A 14,387-nucleotide genomic window follows, 5' to 3' on the forward strand; every position below is an offset into this window, starting at 1 on the left:
GCAGAGGTGCCAGAGCCGTCCTGTGGCACGGCTTTTAGTTTCACTGCCCCAGGCAGCCCTGTTCCAAGTTGTGGTCCCCTCTCTGGGCAACAGGGCTAGTGGGGAGGGTTACCCCGAAACCCCGAGGCCTCAGTTTCCCCGCAGATGGTGGGCTGGGGTGGGGCAGGAGGTGCTTCAGCTGCTGCCACAGCCCTGCAGTCTCCACCCATCCTCACCGACTCGGAGGTTCGGGGTCACTGTTTCTCCAGACTGCCTGAAGAACTGAGAGCCTCCGGTATCATTCAATCGTATTTACTAAGAGTTCACTGTGTCCGAGCACTGTATCACCATCGCACAATGGAGTCGGTGGGCTGGGGAGGAAATGGTGATTATTTTTCAAGCACAAACACAAACCCTTCACCCAGGCAGAGCTCCGTTCGTCCTCGGTAGATTCCTCCAGCTCTCCAGCTCCGTAACGGCAGAAGCTCTTCCTTCCATCTGCTGGACATACTCGACAGTTGAGGGAACTTTCTGGGCTTAGCTTTTCCTCCCAGCAATTTGGGGAAGCTGGACTGCTTCTCTGAAAGAGGCAAATGTGGAATTCACGGTGTCAAGTATTTTCTGTTTTCTTAAACAGCAGCTGAGAGGCAGAACTCTAACTTTAGGTAAAAAGTAAAAATGCAGACTTCGCTCACAAAATTTGTTTATTTCTACCTTCGGCTGTGAGATTTTAAAAGAAACTTTCAGAAATCAAGCACACAGTTTCTATTTTCCATGTCTCTGTAAACGCTCTTATTTCCAGTTTTGATAATGAGATTTGTTAAGACATTTATCATTAGAACTAATCCCCACTCAAGCCCCCAGCTGGAATAAAATCCTAAGAACACAAGCACCCGATCCTGTCTTCCTGGCCCTATGTGTTTCAGGGGAAGGACCCTCCAAAATGTCATTCCCCCGGGGTAGTACTGGCTCAGATGCTCACTGGAGTGTGATACCAGACTTGTAGACTGTAAACCCTTGTGGGCAACTCTGTTGAACTGTATTCTCCCAAGTGCTTAGTACACAGTGCTCTGCACACAGTAAGTGCTCAATAAATGTCACTGATTGACTGATTGATTACAATTAGCACAATGCCAGGTATTTCCCTGCAAGGGACCGGGCTTTTGTTCCTGATTATGGGAGACCAGGACTAAAACCAGATTCTCAACTCTTCCTGGGAGTGGAAAACAGACTGGCACCACTAGGGTATGTGCCCAGCTTGTAAACTTCAACATTTCCTATTAAGAGAATAAAAGCCGAGTTCCTCCACCCAACCAAAATCATGAGGTTATGGTATCAGAAAGCAAGTCCGTTGCACTCTGATATTACACACGCTGCAGACGACTTAAGAACATTTGCATTAGGTAAACAGAAACAGACACTTTAAAAGTCCAAGTCCTGCCAGGTGATCACCCTGGAGCCCCTTCCCTTTGGTCTTTTACAGCAGCGGTTTTCCGGCCTGCTTCCAGACTTCCTTCACTCCTTTAATGCTTTCTCTTTTCACGCACTTCCAGTATTCTTGTAGGCCTGGTTCCTGTGGCACCTGTCCAACCAAAACAACAAACAGCATTGCTCTGGTGGTGCATGGAGAGCCTGACTCTCCCCTACTCCACCCTCCTACAGCTGTAGAAGAAGGAAAGGTTGTTCAAATCTGTTCTCTCCCCGCTCACTCCTCTCTTTAGAATGTCTTCCATGCTCCTTTTCTCCCATCTGGGAACATCGTATATTTCATACTGTCCCCCTGCAAAGACTCATTGGAATAGAGGCTACCCAGTGGAATTACAACTGAAGTCATCTAAGGATTTAAGGGCAGGTGAGCCATTAACAATTATTAAGGAAAATAGCACCAGGAATCTCCGGTCTCCTCTCCTCACCTGCCCATCAATCTTTATTTGGTTCAAATAATTCTGCCTTTAAAGTACAAGAATCAGCTCTGGCTTCACAGGTTCCACTTAGTACCACAAAAGACACAGGCAATCAATGTTACTTACTGAGTGCTTACTGTGTGCAGAGCACTGTACTTTGTTGTGCTGTGCTGTGTTCTCATTCAAGTTACTAAAAGAATCCCAGCAACCAGGAAAGGGCAAGGACACCAACGGGAGCATTTAGCCTGGTCTGGTAACAATGAAGAGGATAACAACATCCTCTCATTAACTGATCCTTGGACCACAAGGGCTGAAGTTACCCTTTACGACCATTCACACTCTCTGATGGCTAATTATGATAAGATTATGAGGTCCGTGTTGGGTTGGTGCTTCTTGGACAAGGGTATTAGTCACACATTCATTTCTTCAGGAATGCATGTTCATGCGCTTAGTTGATTCCCATGAAAAGGTTTTATGATAAATGACTCTCTTCCAGGGTATCTCCGATCTTAACAGTAAATTGTCAAATCAAATGAATGCAATGACAATGAGAATCTAAGCAGTATTCTTCATTCTCATCATCATCATCATTTTCATTATCAGTATGTGAGCACCTGGGATGCACAGAAGGCTACTGCTCAGGAATTTGCCATGTGACTTTCAGGGGCTGTGATAAGTGATTCTTCTTTGGCCTATTAACATCTCTTTAATGGTTGTTTTTTGAAAAATAAGTTTAAATTGGGGTTTTATAACCTCTATTAGGATTTGATAAATAGCTAGGTATATTCAAAAATGTATTCAAAACTCCATGTTACCCATAAACCACGATGCATCCTGTTCTTTAAAACCCCAAGGAACTCTCCATGGCTGAGGCAATCATCACCATCTAAATCAAAGATCTTGAAGACTGTGTCCAAAACATTGTCTGAGAGCTCATGTCCCGTTGCCACTTTCACAGCTCTCTTGAATTCCGCTAATTAAAACAGAACAAAAAATGACATCTTATAGGCTACTGTGAAATAAAACAGCTTAGCGACAGAAGCATTCTTAAGCAATTTGCGATATCTCAGATTCACAGTCTGAATTATTCTGGACGTGCAAACTAGTTAATTTCTTTTAGTTGATACTGGGGTACAGGGATTACAAAATACCGGCAGTCTCTAGCCAAGATGGTCCATGGTCTTCTATTTCTATACCATTGTATCCAGAGCTCTCCAAATGGCAGGACTCACTCATATGAAGGGAGACAGAAACTCTACTTTGGCCAGCAGGAATGGAAAGCTCACCATTATCTGGTCAGGAAAATCAGGTGACCAAAACGAAAATCGAACAGCACCTTGCAAAAGATGCCAACTAATGATAAAAGAGTTCCCCAACTCTACTGGAGCAGGAAACTGGCTGGAAGGATCCGCGGGGGCCGGGAAAGAGATTGCCCAGAGTCTCAGTGAATTCTTTAGTTCACTCTTTACAGAGGAGTATGTGTAGAGAATCTCTTTATAGTAGGCAGGTCAGAGAAACTGGATCAGATTGTTGGTGACCAATCTGACAAACTAGATATAAACAGATCATCGCAATCAATTAGCATCTGCTAATCCCGGGAGATCTAAAGGAATTTAGGGAAGTTGTGGGATTTCAGATGAAATTATGTGACCACATCATTACAACTGGCCATTATGGCCAAATCATTGGCTACGGCCTATATGAAGGGCTCCAAAAGTTACGGGGAGGATAAAGAGTTCTTTTACTTGCCTGGACTTTGTCAGTTCCTCTCCATCATTATTAATGTCTGTACATTTAAAAAAAATGTTTGGCATTGATTCTCGCCTCCTTGAGAAATACATCATCAATATTTAGTATTATTGCACACCTAATGTGTGCAGAGCACTATTCTAGGCTCTTGGGCAAATGCAACAGAGGTAAAAGACAACAATCATAGACCTCACAGTCTAATAGGGGAGATAAGCAGACCAAGATGGTGTACATAATGTTGAAACAAAAGGAGAAAGCTATTATCGGTAACAATAAAAGTAAGCAAAAACCAAATCAATGTAAATAATGAGACATGAAAATTTTGACAATGATAAATTCTCAGTCTATTGTCAGCATCTTCTCCAGTTCTCTTGGCGCAGCAATCTATAAACAGAGGCCACAGGGGCGACTGTTGGGTAGGGACTGTCTCTATACGTTGCCAACTTGTACTTCCCAAGCGCTTAGTACAGTGCTCTGCACACAGTAAGCGCTCAATAAATACGATTGATGATGATGATGATGACATGGGTGAAATTCTGGGGCGGGGCCTGACTGCAACAAGAAGCCAGGGAGTGCACTCCATGACCAGGCAAGCCCCGTGGGATTCAATCGCACGTCCGGGGGTGTCGGGAATCAGGTGTGCCCCGGGCGCTCCAGGGAATACACCCACGGGAAGTTGGGCAGGCCACAGCTGCCACGCTTCCTGTGAGCCACCATTCCCCTGGGAGGAGGAGCTCAGCCTACCCTCCCGGACCAGACAGGGTTTAGGAGGTGGCTATGAAGCACTTGTGGAATTGCCTTCAAAGATGCCACCCTGGCTGAGTTGCAATCAGTCAGTGGTAACTGGGCTCAACCCAGAAATGCCCTCTTTCCTTTTACGGCAAAAGTGAACAAAGTGAAACAAGGAACCTCTTTTACAAAAGGGGTCTAATATACTAGTATAAATGGCTGTGGGTAGCATAAATGGATTAAAACACCGACCATCCATTGATAGTTGCTGGATCAATCGGCCCCCTTACCTACGCCACTTACGGCAGCAAATGACAGACGAAACAGACATTTACATGACTACCTGTTACTTACCCAATTTGACAGGGCGATTGGCTATGCTGAACATTTGCATGGTGATGGAAAAATCTTCCAGGTGTGTCGTAAACTGGCAAAACGTCTTGAACTCATGCAAGCTTATACTCTATGTAATAAAACAACTAGTTAGGTTCAATCCAGCTCGGTACAAAATTAAACACTGATCAAGTAGGTTAAAATCTCACCCCTCCAAATCTTTCCCTTTTCAACTCTCACCTAAGGGAACAGCAGTGCCTTACTGCAGAAGCCGGCACCCTGAGCCTTCCTAAACAGCTTCTGATTCAAACCCAACAATACAACACAAGGAAGAAGCAGAGTTTAGCAGATTTCTTTTAAGTTTGTTGTGTCATTTCATTCTGGCCACTCTGATTTCTTTAAAGCACCCTGCTCAAACCGACAAAAAGCTAATATTAAAATCATCCATCTTATGAGATGAATTTGAGCAAGAGTGCCCTTGAAATTTTTCTGCACTGAAACCAAGATCGGGATTAATCATATGCCCGGGTTGACTTTTCCCCTACCCCACCCTCAGCTGAAAGCAGTCCAAATGGGCACCAACCTCTCCAGCTGGCATTCTTTCTTTCACATTTTGCCAGTAAATGTCTTTGTTTCCTGTGGTGAAAAACAGCAGCCACTCAGCAAAGTCCTCTTTTCTCATGAAGCTCAGTCCTTTGGAAAACTGTATGAATTCCATTTCTTGCACCTCTGTCTGCAAATTTTCCATAAACCTGTGGTGAAAACAGTTCACTTCAATACTTAAGAAATTCTCAGACTAAGCCCCACTTTTCCTCACCTCCCACTCCCTTCTGCATCACCCTGACTTGCTCTTTTTGCTCTTCCCCACTCCCTGCCCCACAGCACTTAAGTACATTCTGTCATTTGATTTATTTGTATTGATGCCTGTCTCCTCCCCTCTAGACTGTGAGCACATTGTGGGCAGGGATTGTCTCGCTTTATTGCTATATCGTACTTTCACAGGCGTTGAGTACAGTGCTCTGCACACAGTTAAGTGCTCAATCAATATGACTGAATGAATCAGAAATACTATTCCACCAGTAAGGTGCCAAGTTCGTTGTGGGCAGGAATGTGTCTATTTGTTGTTATATTGTACTTTCCCAAGTGCTTAGTAGAGTGCTTTGCATTCATTTAATCATATTTACTGAGCGCTTACTGTGTGCAGAGCACTGTATTAAGCGCTTGGAAAGTACAAGTTGGCAACATATAGAGACGGTCCCCACCCAACTACGGGCTCACAGTCTGTATATATGTATATATGTTTGTACATATTTATTACTCTATTTATTTATTTTACTTGTACATATTTATTACTCTATTTATTTATTTTACTTGTACATATTTATTACTCTATTTATTTATTTTACTTGTACATATCTATTCTATTTATTTTACTTCATTAGTATGTGTGGTTTTCTTCTCTGTCTCCCCCTTTTAGACTGTGAGCCCACTGCTGGGTAGGGACTGTCTCTAGATGTTGCCAACTTGTACTTCCCAAGCGCTTAGTACAGTGCTCTGCACACAGTAAGCGCTCAATAAATACGATTGATGATGATGATGATGATGCTGGAAGGGGGAGACGGACAACAAAAAGCAAGCGGAGAGTCATCAGAATAAATAGAAGTGCTCAATAAATACGACTGAATGAATTAATCCAGCCCAGTGTGGCAAATAGGTCGACTTGGCAAAGATGACAGGAAGATGGGAATTGTAGGGTGCAGGAGTAGTTTCCCGCGATGGTGATTCCCAGGCAACAGTTCAGTACGTAAGCCACCAGAGTGCTCTCTTAGCACGGTATGTGCGTTTGTCTTGTCTACACTGCGGTAAGCACCTTGGACAAGCTCCTTGGGAAGGAGCCGGAACTGCCGCCCGCTGCGGTGTCTGTCTCTTCAGGAGGAGGCTAGGAAAATCCGATAAATCAGTTGACAGTCTCCCGGGTTCGGCCTTGCTGCTACCGACAGAATCACTCTGCAAATGTGAACATGGGGCTCGTTGGGGGAACGGTCTCCGAACAACAGTCTCAGAATGGGAGCGGCTGCAGGCGCTGCTAGAGGCTCTGCCCCTCTGCTTGGCAGGCTGGCCGACACCCTGGTCTTCCCTTTTCTCTCCTTCTTGGGCTCGGTCCTCCTCCGGAGTGCCTATCAAGCACGGCAGGGCCGAGGGACAGGGAGGGAGGAAGGGCAGGTAGGAAGTTGGTGGTGGACTCGTGTCCGGGGGAGAAGTGGGGAAGTGGGAGAGGTAAGTACTGCGCCTGCATCTTGGAAGGCAAGGAAAGGAATGCTGGATTTCCTAATTATTTATTTTCATTTCTCAAACTAATCTCCTCTTGACCTAAACACCCAGGCCCTTCAGGTCTTCTATCGGTCAGAGCCTGGCTACTGGTTTTACTTTTCAGTACCCCAATCAGTCAAACAATCAATGGCACTGATTGAGCACTTAACTGCATGCAGAGCACTGTACTAAAGACCTGGGAGAATACGATAGACTTGGTAGATATGATCCCTGCTTTCAAGGAGCTTACAATCTTGGAGTGAAACTGTTCAGTGTTTCAGCTTCTTCCTGCCCACACACTTACTTATCTTCCCGGCATGTTGTCTGGGAATATTTTCATTTAGGGCAACAGCAAACAGTAAGCTCCAATCTTCCTTTAATGACCAAACAGCAGAAAATTTAGACTATCAAGCTTTACTGGTCTCATTCAAGCTTTGCCTCAAAACATCCAAGTTTTCTATCGTATTCTTGAGCTCATTCATACAACAATATTCATTTACAAACTTGACGTTTTTTTACAGTTACCCCATCTTAGGTGGTGCCACTGTCATTTGAACTACAGTCTTACACGATTGAGTGATTTATTTATTTTGTTGGGAGGCATGGTCCAGTGGAAAGTGGAAAAGCCTGGGAGTCAGAGGATGTGGGTTCTAATCCGGGCTCTGCCACATGTCTGCTGTATGACCTGGGGCAAGTCACTTAACTTCTCTGTGCCTCAGTTACCTCTACTAAAATGGGGATTAAGACTGTGAGCCCCATGTGGGAAAGGGACTATGCCCAACCTGATTACCATGTATCTACCCAATGCTAAGAACAGTGCTTGGCACACAGTAAGCACTTAACAAATAACACAGTTATTATTATTATTAGAAAAGTCCAATTTGAGGGCATGAGCACTGCAGTGAAGCTGTGTTCCTTTTGGTCACAGTAAGGATTTGGTATTCTGTCGTGCAAGGCAACAGAGTAAGTCTGCAACCTAGAAAGGAGAGTCCTTTTTTTTTTTCAGATAATTTGAATTGGTTTATCCAAGACATTGAGTAAACAGGAAGATATGTGAGCACATATGTAGTTTGGGCGGTGGGGGGGAGGGCGGACGAGGGGGGATATGTGTTTAAAGTCACAGAACAGTGAGAAGAGGACTTAAATTATCAGGATGGCGTTTGCATAGATGCTTCTTATTATCATCATCATGAATCGTATTTATTGAGCGCTTACTATGTGCAGAGCACTGTACTAAGCGCTTGGGAAGTACAAATTGGCAACATATAGAGACAGTCCCTACCCAACAGTGGGCTCACAGTCTAAAAGGGGGAGACAGAGAACAAAACCAAACATACTAACAAAATAAAATAAATAGAATAGATATGTACAAATTAAATAGAGTAAAAAATATGTACAAACATATATACATATATACAGGTGCTGTGGGGAAGGGAAGGAGGTAAGATGGGGGGATTCACTCTTCAATTTTTATATCTTAGCTCGCTTTGGGAATCACTCTTCTTTGTAATATAAATAAAGAAGGTGGCTTAATTACACATTCTCTCCAGAACACATCTTAAAGAGCTGTAGGAAGGCACAGTCTAAGTTCTAACTATGGGAAGAGAGGGGCTCTTTCAGATCAGGACTTTGCATGCTCGCTCTTTGAATCCTTTAAGCTAGGGAAATCAGGAAGTTAGCGGAGCCCTGGCTGGATCCTGGGAAGATGTAAAAGAGCAAATTTGAGGGGAAAAGAGACCAGGCTAGGCTTTAGATAGGATGAGTTTTGAGTGTTGGAGGTACGACCCTATAGATGCCTACAGACAGAAAGTAATACAGGATAGAGGGAGAGGTGATACGGCTGATCGGTCAGGGATGAGATCTAGGGTTGGAAGCTATCTAGGTCTAAGGAGAACGGTGAGAAAGAGAGTGAGAGTGGAGGGAGATGAGTGGGGGACTGAATGATGAAGGATGACATGAAGTTTAACCTCAGTTATCTCCACAAATTAGTGGGGAGGGAGCCTAGTAAAGGGATGAAGGGAAAGTGCACTGAGAGAAACCTAGAGACAGGGATGTGCGCTAGTCTGGGGCTAGGCAGTGTCAAGGAGGGGAGTGTAATCAACAGTGCCATAGGCAGCAGATAGGTTCAGGAGGAGAAAAACAAAAAGCAAGTGAACTGAAGCAAGGAGAAGCCAGGGGAATAAAATTGGTACAGGGGCAATGGAGCAGTAGGGAGGGATACTATGTCCATGGAGCAAGACAGGGAGAAGACTCCTGCTGTTCCTTCTTTAATAATCCCATGCATCTGCTACTTTCTTTTCATCCTTCCAAGCCCTAATGACTTCTCCAACTGCATTACCAAAACTATGTCCTTCTGGTCTCCCTGATCTCCATTGTGCAGCCTATCCTATGTACAATCATACAAATTTTCTTTCTGAAACACTGGATGGGAAATATCACTTCCTTCTCATGTCTTCCCATCACATCCCACATAAAACACAAACTTACAGTCATTGCTTACGAGGCTCTCCATCAGCTGTCTCCCTCCTACTCACTGCTCAGGCCACGCATCTCGCCTGGAGTACCCTCCACATCTCAGTGTCCCTCCCTCAGAATCCTCTAAAAATTGCCTTCTGCCCTGAAGCTTTCCCCAGCTGGCTCCCACTATTATCTTGTTCACTCTGCCCTCTCAACCACCACAGCACTCATACACGACCATAACTCATTATTCTTTTTCTTTTAATTTTATCAGTGCTCACACAAACACATACGCACATGCACACACACACACAACCACTCATTGTTGTTTGTTGTTGTTGTCTTGTGTGGTCCCTTCTTCTCTATTTGATTATAAGCGCCTGAAAGGTAGGGGCTGTGTCTTGTACTCCTGTATATTTCCTGAGCACCACATAGGCTTCTCTGATGTGGCGGGTGCTCAAGAAAGACTGGGATGAGGAAAGAGGGGATGGCAGCTGGAAGGGATTTGGGGAGACAATGAAACCTCCTCTTAAGAGTCTGAGTCCATTCATTTCTTTCTAGGACATAATGACAGGCTTCTGATCCCTTCCTATACTGTTTCAGAAGCCAGGAAAAGACTGGGAGCATAGCTGGCGACAGGGAGCAGACCCAAGAGGCAGTGACACAGGAATCACAAGGATCACCACTGGGAGGGTAAAAATGGCAGAGGGGTTGTGAATGTGCTTTTGGAAAAAAGAAAAACGCTCAACGCTGAAGAACTTCAAAAGTATTTTCAAAATTTCTGAAAGTATCGGATGAAGTTGTTTTTAGTTCCACACTCCCGTTGAGGGCTGGCTAATTGTTCTATACCGCATTTCACTGGAAAACAACGAAAGACTTCACACTCGTCCTTGCGGACAATGACACACGTCTCTTCGGGTCTGGTCAAAGCAGCTCGGCCGCTTGGCCAAGTTGCTGATCGCAGCTTCCTGAGGGAGATATATGTGATGGGATGATGCGATCCCATTTTCCCTGGGCGGGAAGACCCCTGGAATGATGTGCTTAATTTACTTACGAATAAAATAATGTGCAAAGTGATAGCTCTACATGGGTTAAAAGACTCTGAGCCTCTTATTCATCCTCTCTCGGTCAAACAAGCCCCACCTTCACGTAACAACGTAAATGGCATGGGCGTGCAGTGATAAGGAGACACATTCCAGTTCTTATGGAAAAGAGCTGCCACTGTTGAAAAATTGCATGCATTAGACAGACTCTCCACTTCCCTGCTACCCGCGTGAGCGAGCAAGATGGAAGAGTTTGATTTTGTTGAGCAGCCTCTCCCTGTGTGGTAGGTAGGGAATAGCCCACAACGTTTTCCGAATGGTCAGGGTACGCAGCTTTATCACTGCCAGGCCGCTCTGGGTCAGTGCGGGGATTGCATCTGAAACCGGAGACATTTCCACTTTAGACTGCACAGGCAAACAAAGCTGCCCCTGATGGATTCTGCCTTTGTCTTGGGAAGACGGCCTGTATTTGGAAAGGAGGGATCTAGGAGCCTAAAGTCAGAGTCAGGATCTTCAGGGGAAAAGTTTATTTGCTGCCTGGAAGATGACTGCGAGTAAATTAGTGTGATGGAAATCAACCGTGGGTAACAGCGCCTGTGCTGAGAGGTTTCTGATGAAGCTTCTCTGGACATATGTTTGTACATATTTATTACTCTGTTTATTTATTTTATTTGTACATATCTATTCTATTTATTTTATTTTGTTAGTATGTTTGGTTTTGTTCTCTGTCTCCCCCTGTGAGCCCACTGTTGGGTAGGGACTGCCTCTATATGTTGCCAATTTGTACTTCCCAAGCGCTTAGTACAGTGCTCTGCACACAGTAAGCGCTCAATAAATACGATTGATGATGATGATGATGATGATGACGACATTACAGCACCCACTCAGAAGGCAAACACTGAAAGGCCTGTGAATTCACGTTAGCTAAACTAAGGCTGTAGACTCCTTCCAACTCAACAAACTCTGTTTCTTTGGAAGAAAACAAGAACTTCAGTAAGCTAGTCTTTCTGCATTACGCATGAAATTTTAGATAATGCCGCAACAAGCAAACCTAGATCCTTATAGGCAAGTATGAATTCCTCTACCGGAAGTAAGTCGAGGCTCCCGATAAGTTCTAATACTAAAATAATAACAATTAGAGTAAGTCCTGCAGAGACAAGTTTCATCGCCTACCGCCCTGAGCTCAGACAGGATCAGAACACTTCAGCTTTCCTACTTCTGACTGTACAGAGACCACATAATTAAGACAGGGCCTTAATTCTCTTCCTTCAGCTCCCATGATCTGTCAGGCTGTCAGTCACCCCCGCTAGATCATAAGCATAATCTTGTGGCAGGGAGCATATGTTTTGCTTCTACTGTACTATCTTAAGGCCTGAGCACAGTGTGTTGCAGTCAATAGGCACACAGTACATAACATTATTACTACTACTTCCAAGAAGCTGAAAGCACGTTGCAGCTTTTTCTTTGCAATTCATTCATTAGTCTTCATTGCCAGCCACGGGAGATGGGATGAGGTGAATATCTTGGTTTTGTAGGTGGGAGGAAAACTGGGACAAATTCCAGAAAGTGGTTGTTGCTTAAAATTTGTATAAAGTGCAAAATTCCACAGAAATACCAAAGTGGACTAGTTGGGCAAATTAAATAATAATTGTGATATTTGTTAAGTGCTTACTATGTGCCAGGCACTGTACTAAGTCCTCAGATGGACACAAGCAAATCAGGTTGGACACAGTCCCTGTCCCATATAGGGACAGGACAGTCTTAACCCCATTTTACAAATGACAGAACTGAGGCACAGAGAAGTGAAGTGACTTGCCCAAAGTCACACAGCAGACGAGTGGCAGTGGCAGGATTAAAACTCAGGTCTTTCTGACTCCCAGACTGACGCTCTACCCACTAGGCCACGCTGCTTCTCTTTCATAGTGCGCATAAAACAAACATTAAAAAAAGACCCTCAGGAGGGTCCCAAGATAGTTCGAGTGTAAATACCTTGAGGGAAGGGATTACATCGTTCACCCCTTTTTCTTCCAAGGATCTAGTTGCCCGGTGGGTGTCCAATAAATGCTGCTGCTCATGCTAGGTTTCTTCTAACTCTAATTGGACATGCTTGAATTTACATGAGGCACTCAATTGAGTAACCAATAGTTGGGAATTCCTTCAAGTCAGCAATTATTACAAACTCTTCTTTCACCAAATTGTCTTAATGTGATCTTATGTAACAGAAACTGCCCTTTCTAAGGTCACCACTGACCTTCTTCTTGCCAGATCCAATGGCCTCTACTCCACCCTAATCCTCCTCGACCTCTCAATCAATCAGTTGTATTTATTGGGCGCTTACCTCTCAGCTCCTTTGACACTGTAGCCCACCTCCTTCTCCTGGCAACATTATCTGACCTCAGCTTCATGGACACGACCCTCTCCTGGTCCTCCTCCTATCTCCGACCGCTCCTTCTCTATCTCTTTGGCCACCTCCCACCCTCTAACTGTGGGAGTCCCTCACGGCTCAGTTCTGGGTCCCCTTCTATTCTCCGTCTACATCCACACCCTTGGAGAACTCCTTTGCTCCCACAGCTTCAACTACTATCTCTATGCAGACAATTCCCAAATCTACCTCTCCAGCTCTGATCTCTCTCCATCTCTGCTGTCTTGTATTTCCTCCTGCCTTCAGGACATCTCTACTTGGACATTCTGCTGAGACCTCAAACTTAACACGTCCAAAACAGAACTCCTTAACTTCCCAACCTGTGGGAGGATGGGTGGAAGGTGAGCCCTGTGGTAACGACACTACAGTGCTCAGCGCTTAGAACAGTGCTTTGCACATAGTAAGCACTTAATAAATGCCATTATTATTATTACTTTAATATTGGCTGGAACACAACACCAGGTCTAGTAGGGGCTCCTCAAAAGTCTACTGCAAGGGTCTCCACGCTCTAGCCAAAAGATTCATAGCTGTCTGCAAAGATACCTGATCAACCTGACTTAACTAAATCCAATGGCATCAAAAGAATCAGAAAGTTGGGAAGGTACTTCTTGGAATCTAGAAACCACGGGCCCTGACCTGAGGAATTGGGAAAAGGTGGTGGGGATTAGGCAATTTCCAACTTTGGCGGGTCACTCACTAGAACCCAGAGCTATCTGTTAGAAGAGAAGCCATGGCTACTAAGAATACCATTTTCAAGAAAGAAAATCAGGCCATAAAGTTCATTTGGTGGGAGGGGAGCCAGTAATACTTGTCTTTTAAATTAATTTATCCCTCATGCCTGTAAAGAAAGGCTGCTCAGAACCAGTTAGTATCTGAGCCTATGGTCTTTACATACTACAGTATACCCGATCCAATTCTCTGGGTATCCCTGGGCAATGTGGATGACCTACGTTTGGGCTGGTTAGGGAGGGGAATGTTTAAAAGGGTGGCCTTTCCCTAACCGTCAGCCAGCCTCCTCACTCATTCTAAAGAGAGGGCACAATTTAGGAAGCAGAATAATGCTGTTCCCTTAACGTTTCAGTCCACAATCTTCCTCAAGGACGAATGGACGCTTCCGTATAAACGTTCGTTTCCAAGAAGCAACGTTTCCCACTTGCTGGACCTGACATCTGCCTGATTGAGCCAAGGTGGCTGGGCAGGCAGGCAGCCCCAGAGTTCACTGGTCAGGCACTGATTCCTCTAATAGCCCCGCTAGCTGACAGGGGTGCTTCTTCTGGAGCAGAAATTAGAAGCCGGTCCCAAAGTAGGGCGTGGAGTGCAAGCACTGTGTTGCTGTGTGTGAGTGTGTGGGGGGAGAGCGGCTGGGGAGAGGGGAGGGGTTTCTTCCCTTTTCAAGAGGAAAAATGTGCCCAGGGCAGAGATTTGGAAAGAAGCCCTCTTCTCAACAGAATTTCACAATGG

At 44.8% G+C, this 14,387-nt stretch overlaps 1 protein-coding gene across 1 annotated transcript in view; it reads right to left on the reverse strand.

The window, feature by feature from the left end:
* Positions 1-665: 665 nt before the first annotated feature.
* The window catches only part of MICU2 (mitochondrial calcium uptake 2), a 91,750-nt gene continuing 78,028 nt past the window's right edge, over positions 666-14,387 (reverse strand). The window contains exons 9-12 of the mRNA XM_038762152.1: positions 5,278-5,446; positions 4,716-4,824; positions 2,699-2,856; positions 666-1,561 (exon numbers count right to left, since the gene is read on the reverse strand). Coding sequence (XP_038618080.1) covers positions 1,457-1,561; positions 2,699-2,856; positions 4,716-4,824; positions 5,278-5,446 — 541 coding nt within the window. The 3' untranslated portion in view covers positions 666-1,456. The remainder of the gene's footprint in view (positions 1,562-2,698; positions 2,857-4,715; positions 4,825-5,277; positions 5,447-14,387) is intronic.

This window comes from Tachyglossus aculeatus, chromosome 20 (assembly GCF_015852505.1).
Source record: "Tachyglossus aculeatus isolate mTacAcu1 chromosome 20, mTacAcu1.pri, whole genome shotgun sequence".
NCBI lineage: Eukaryota > Metazoa > Chordata > Mammalia > Monotremata > Tachyglossidae > Tachyglossus > Tachyglossus aculeatus.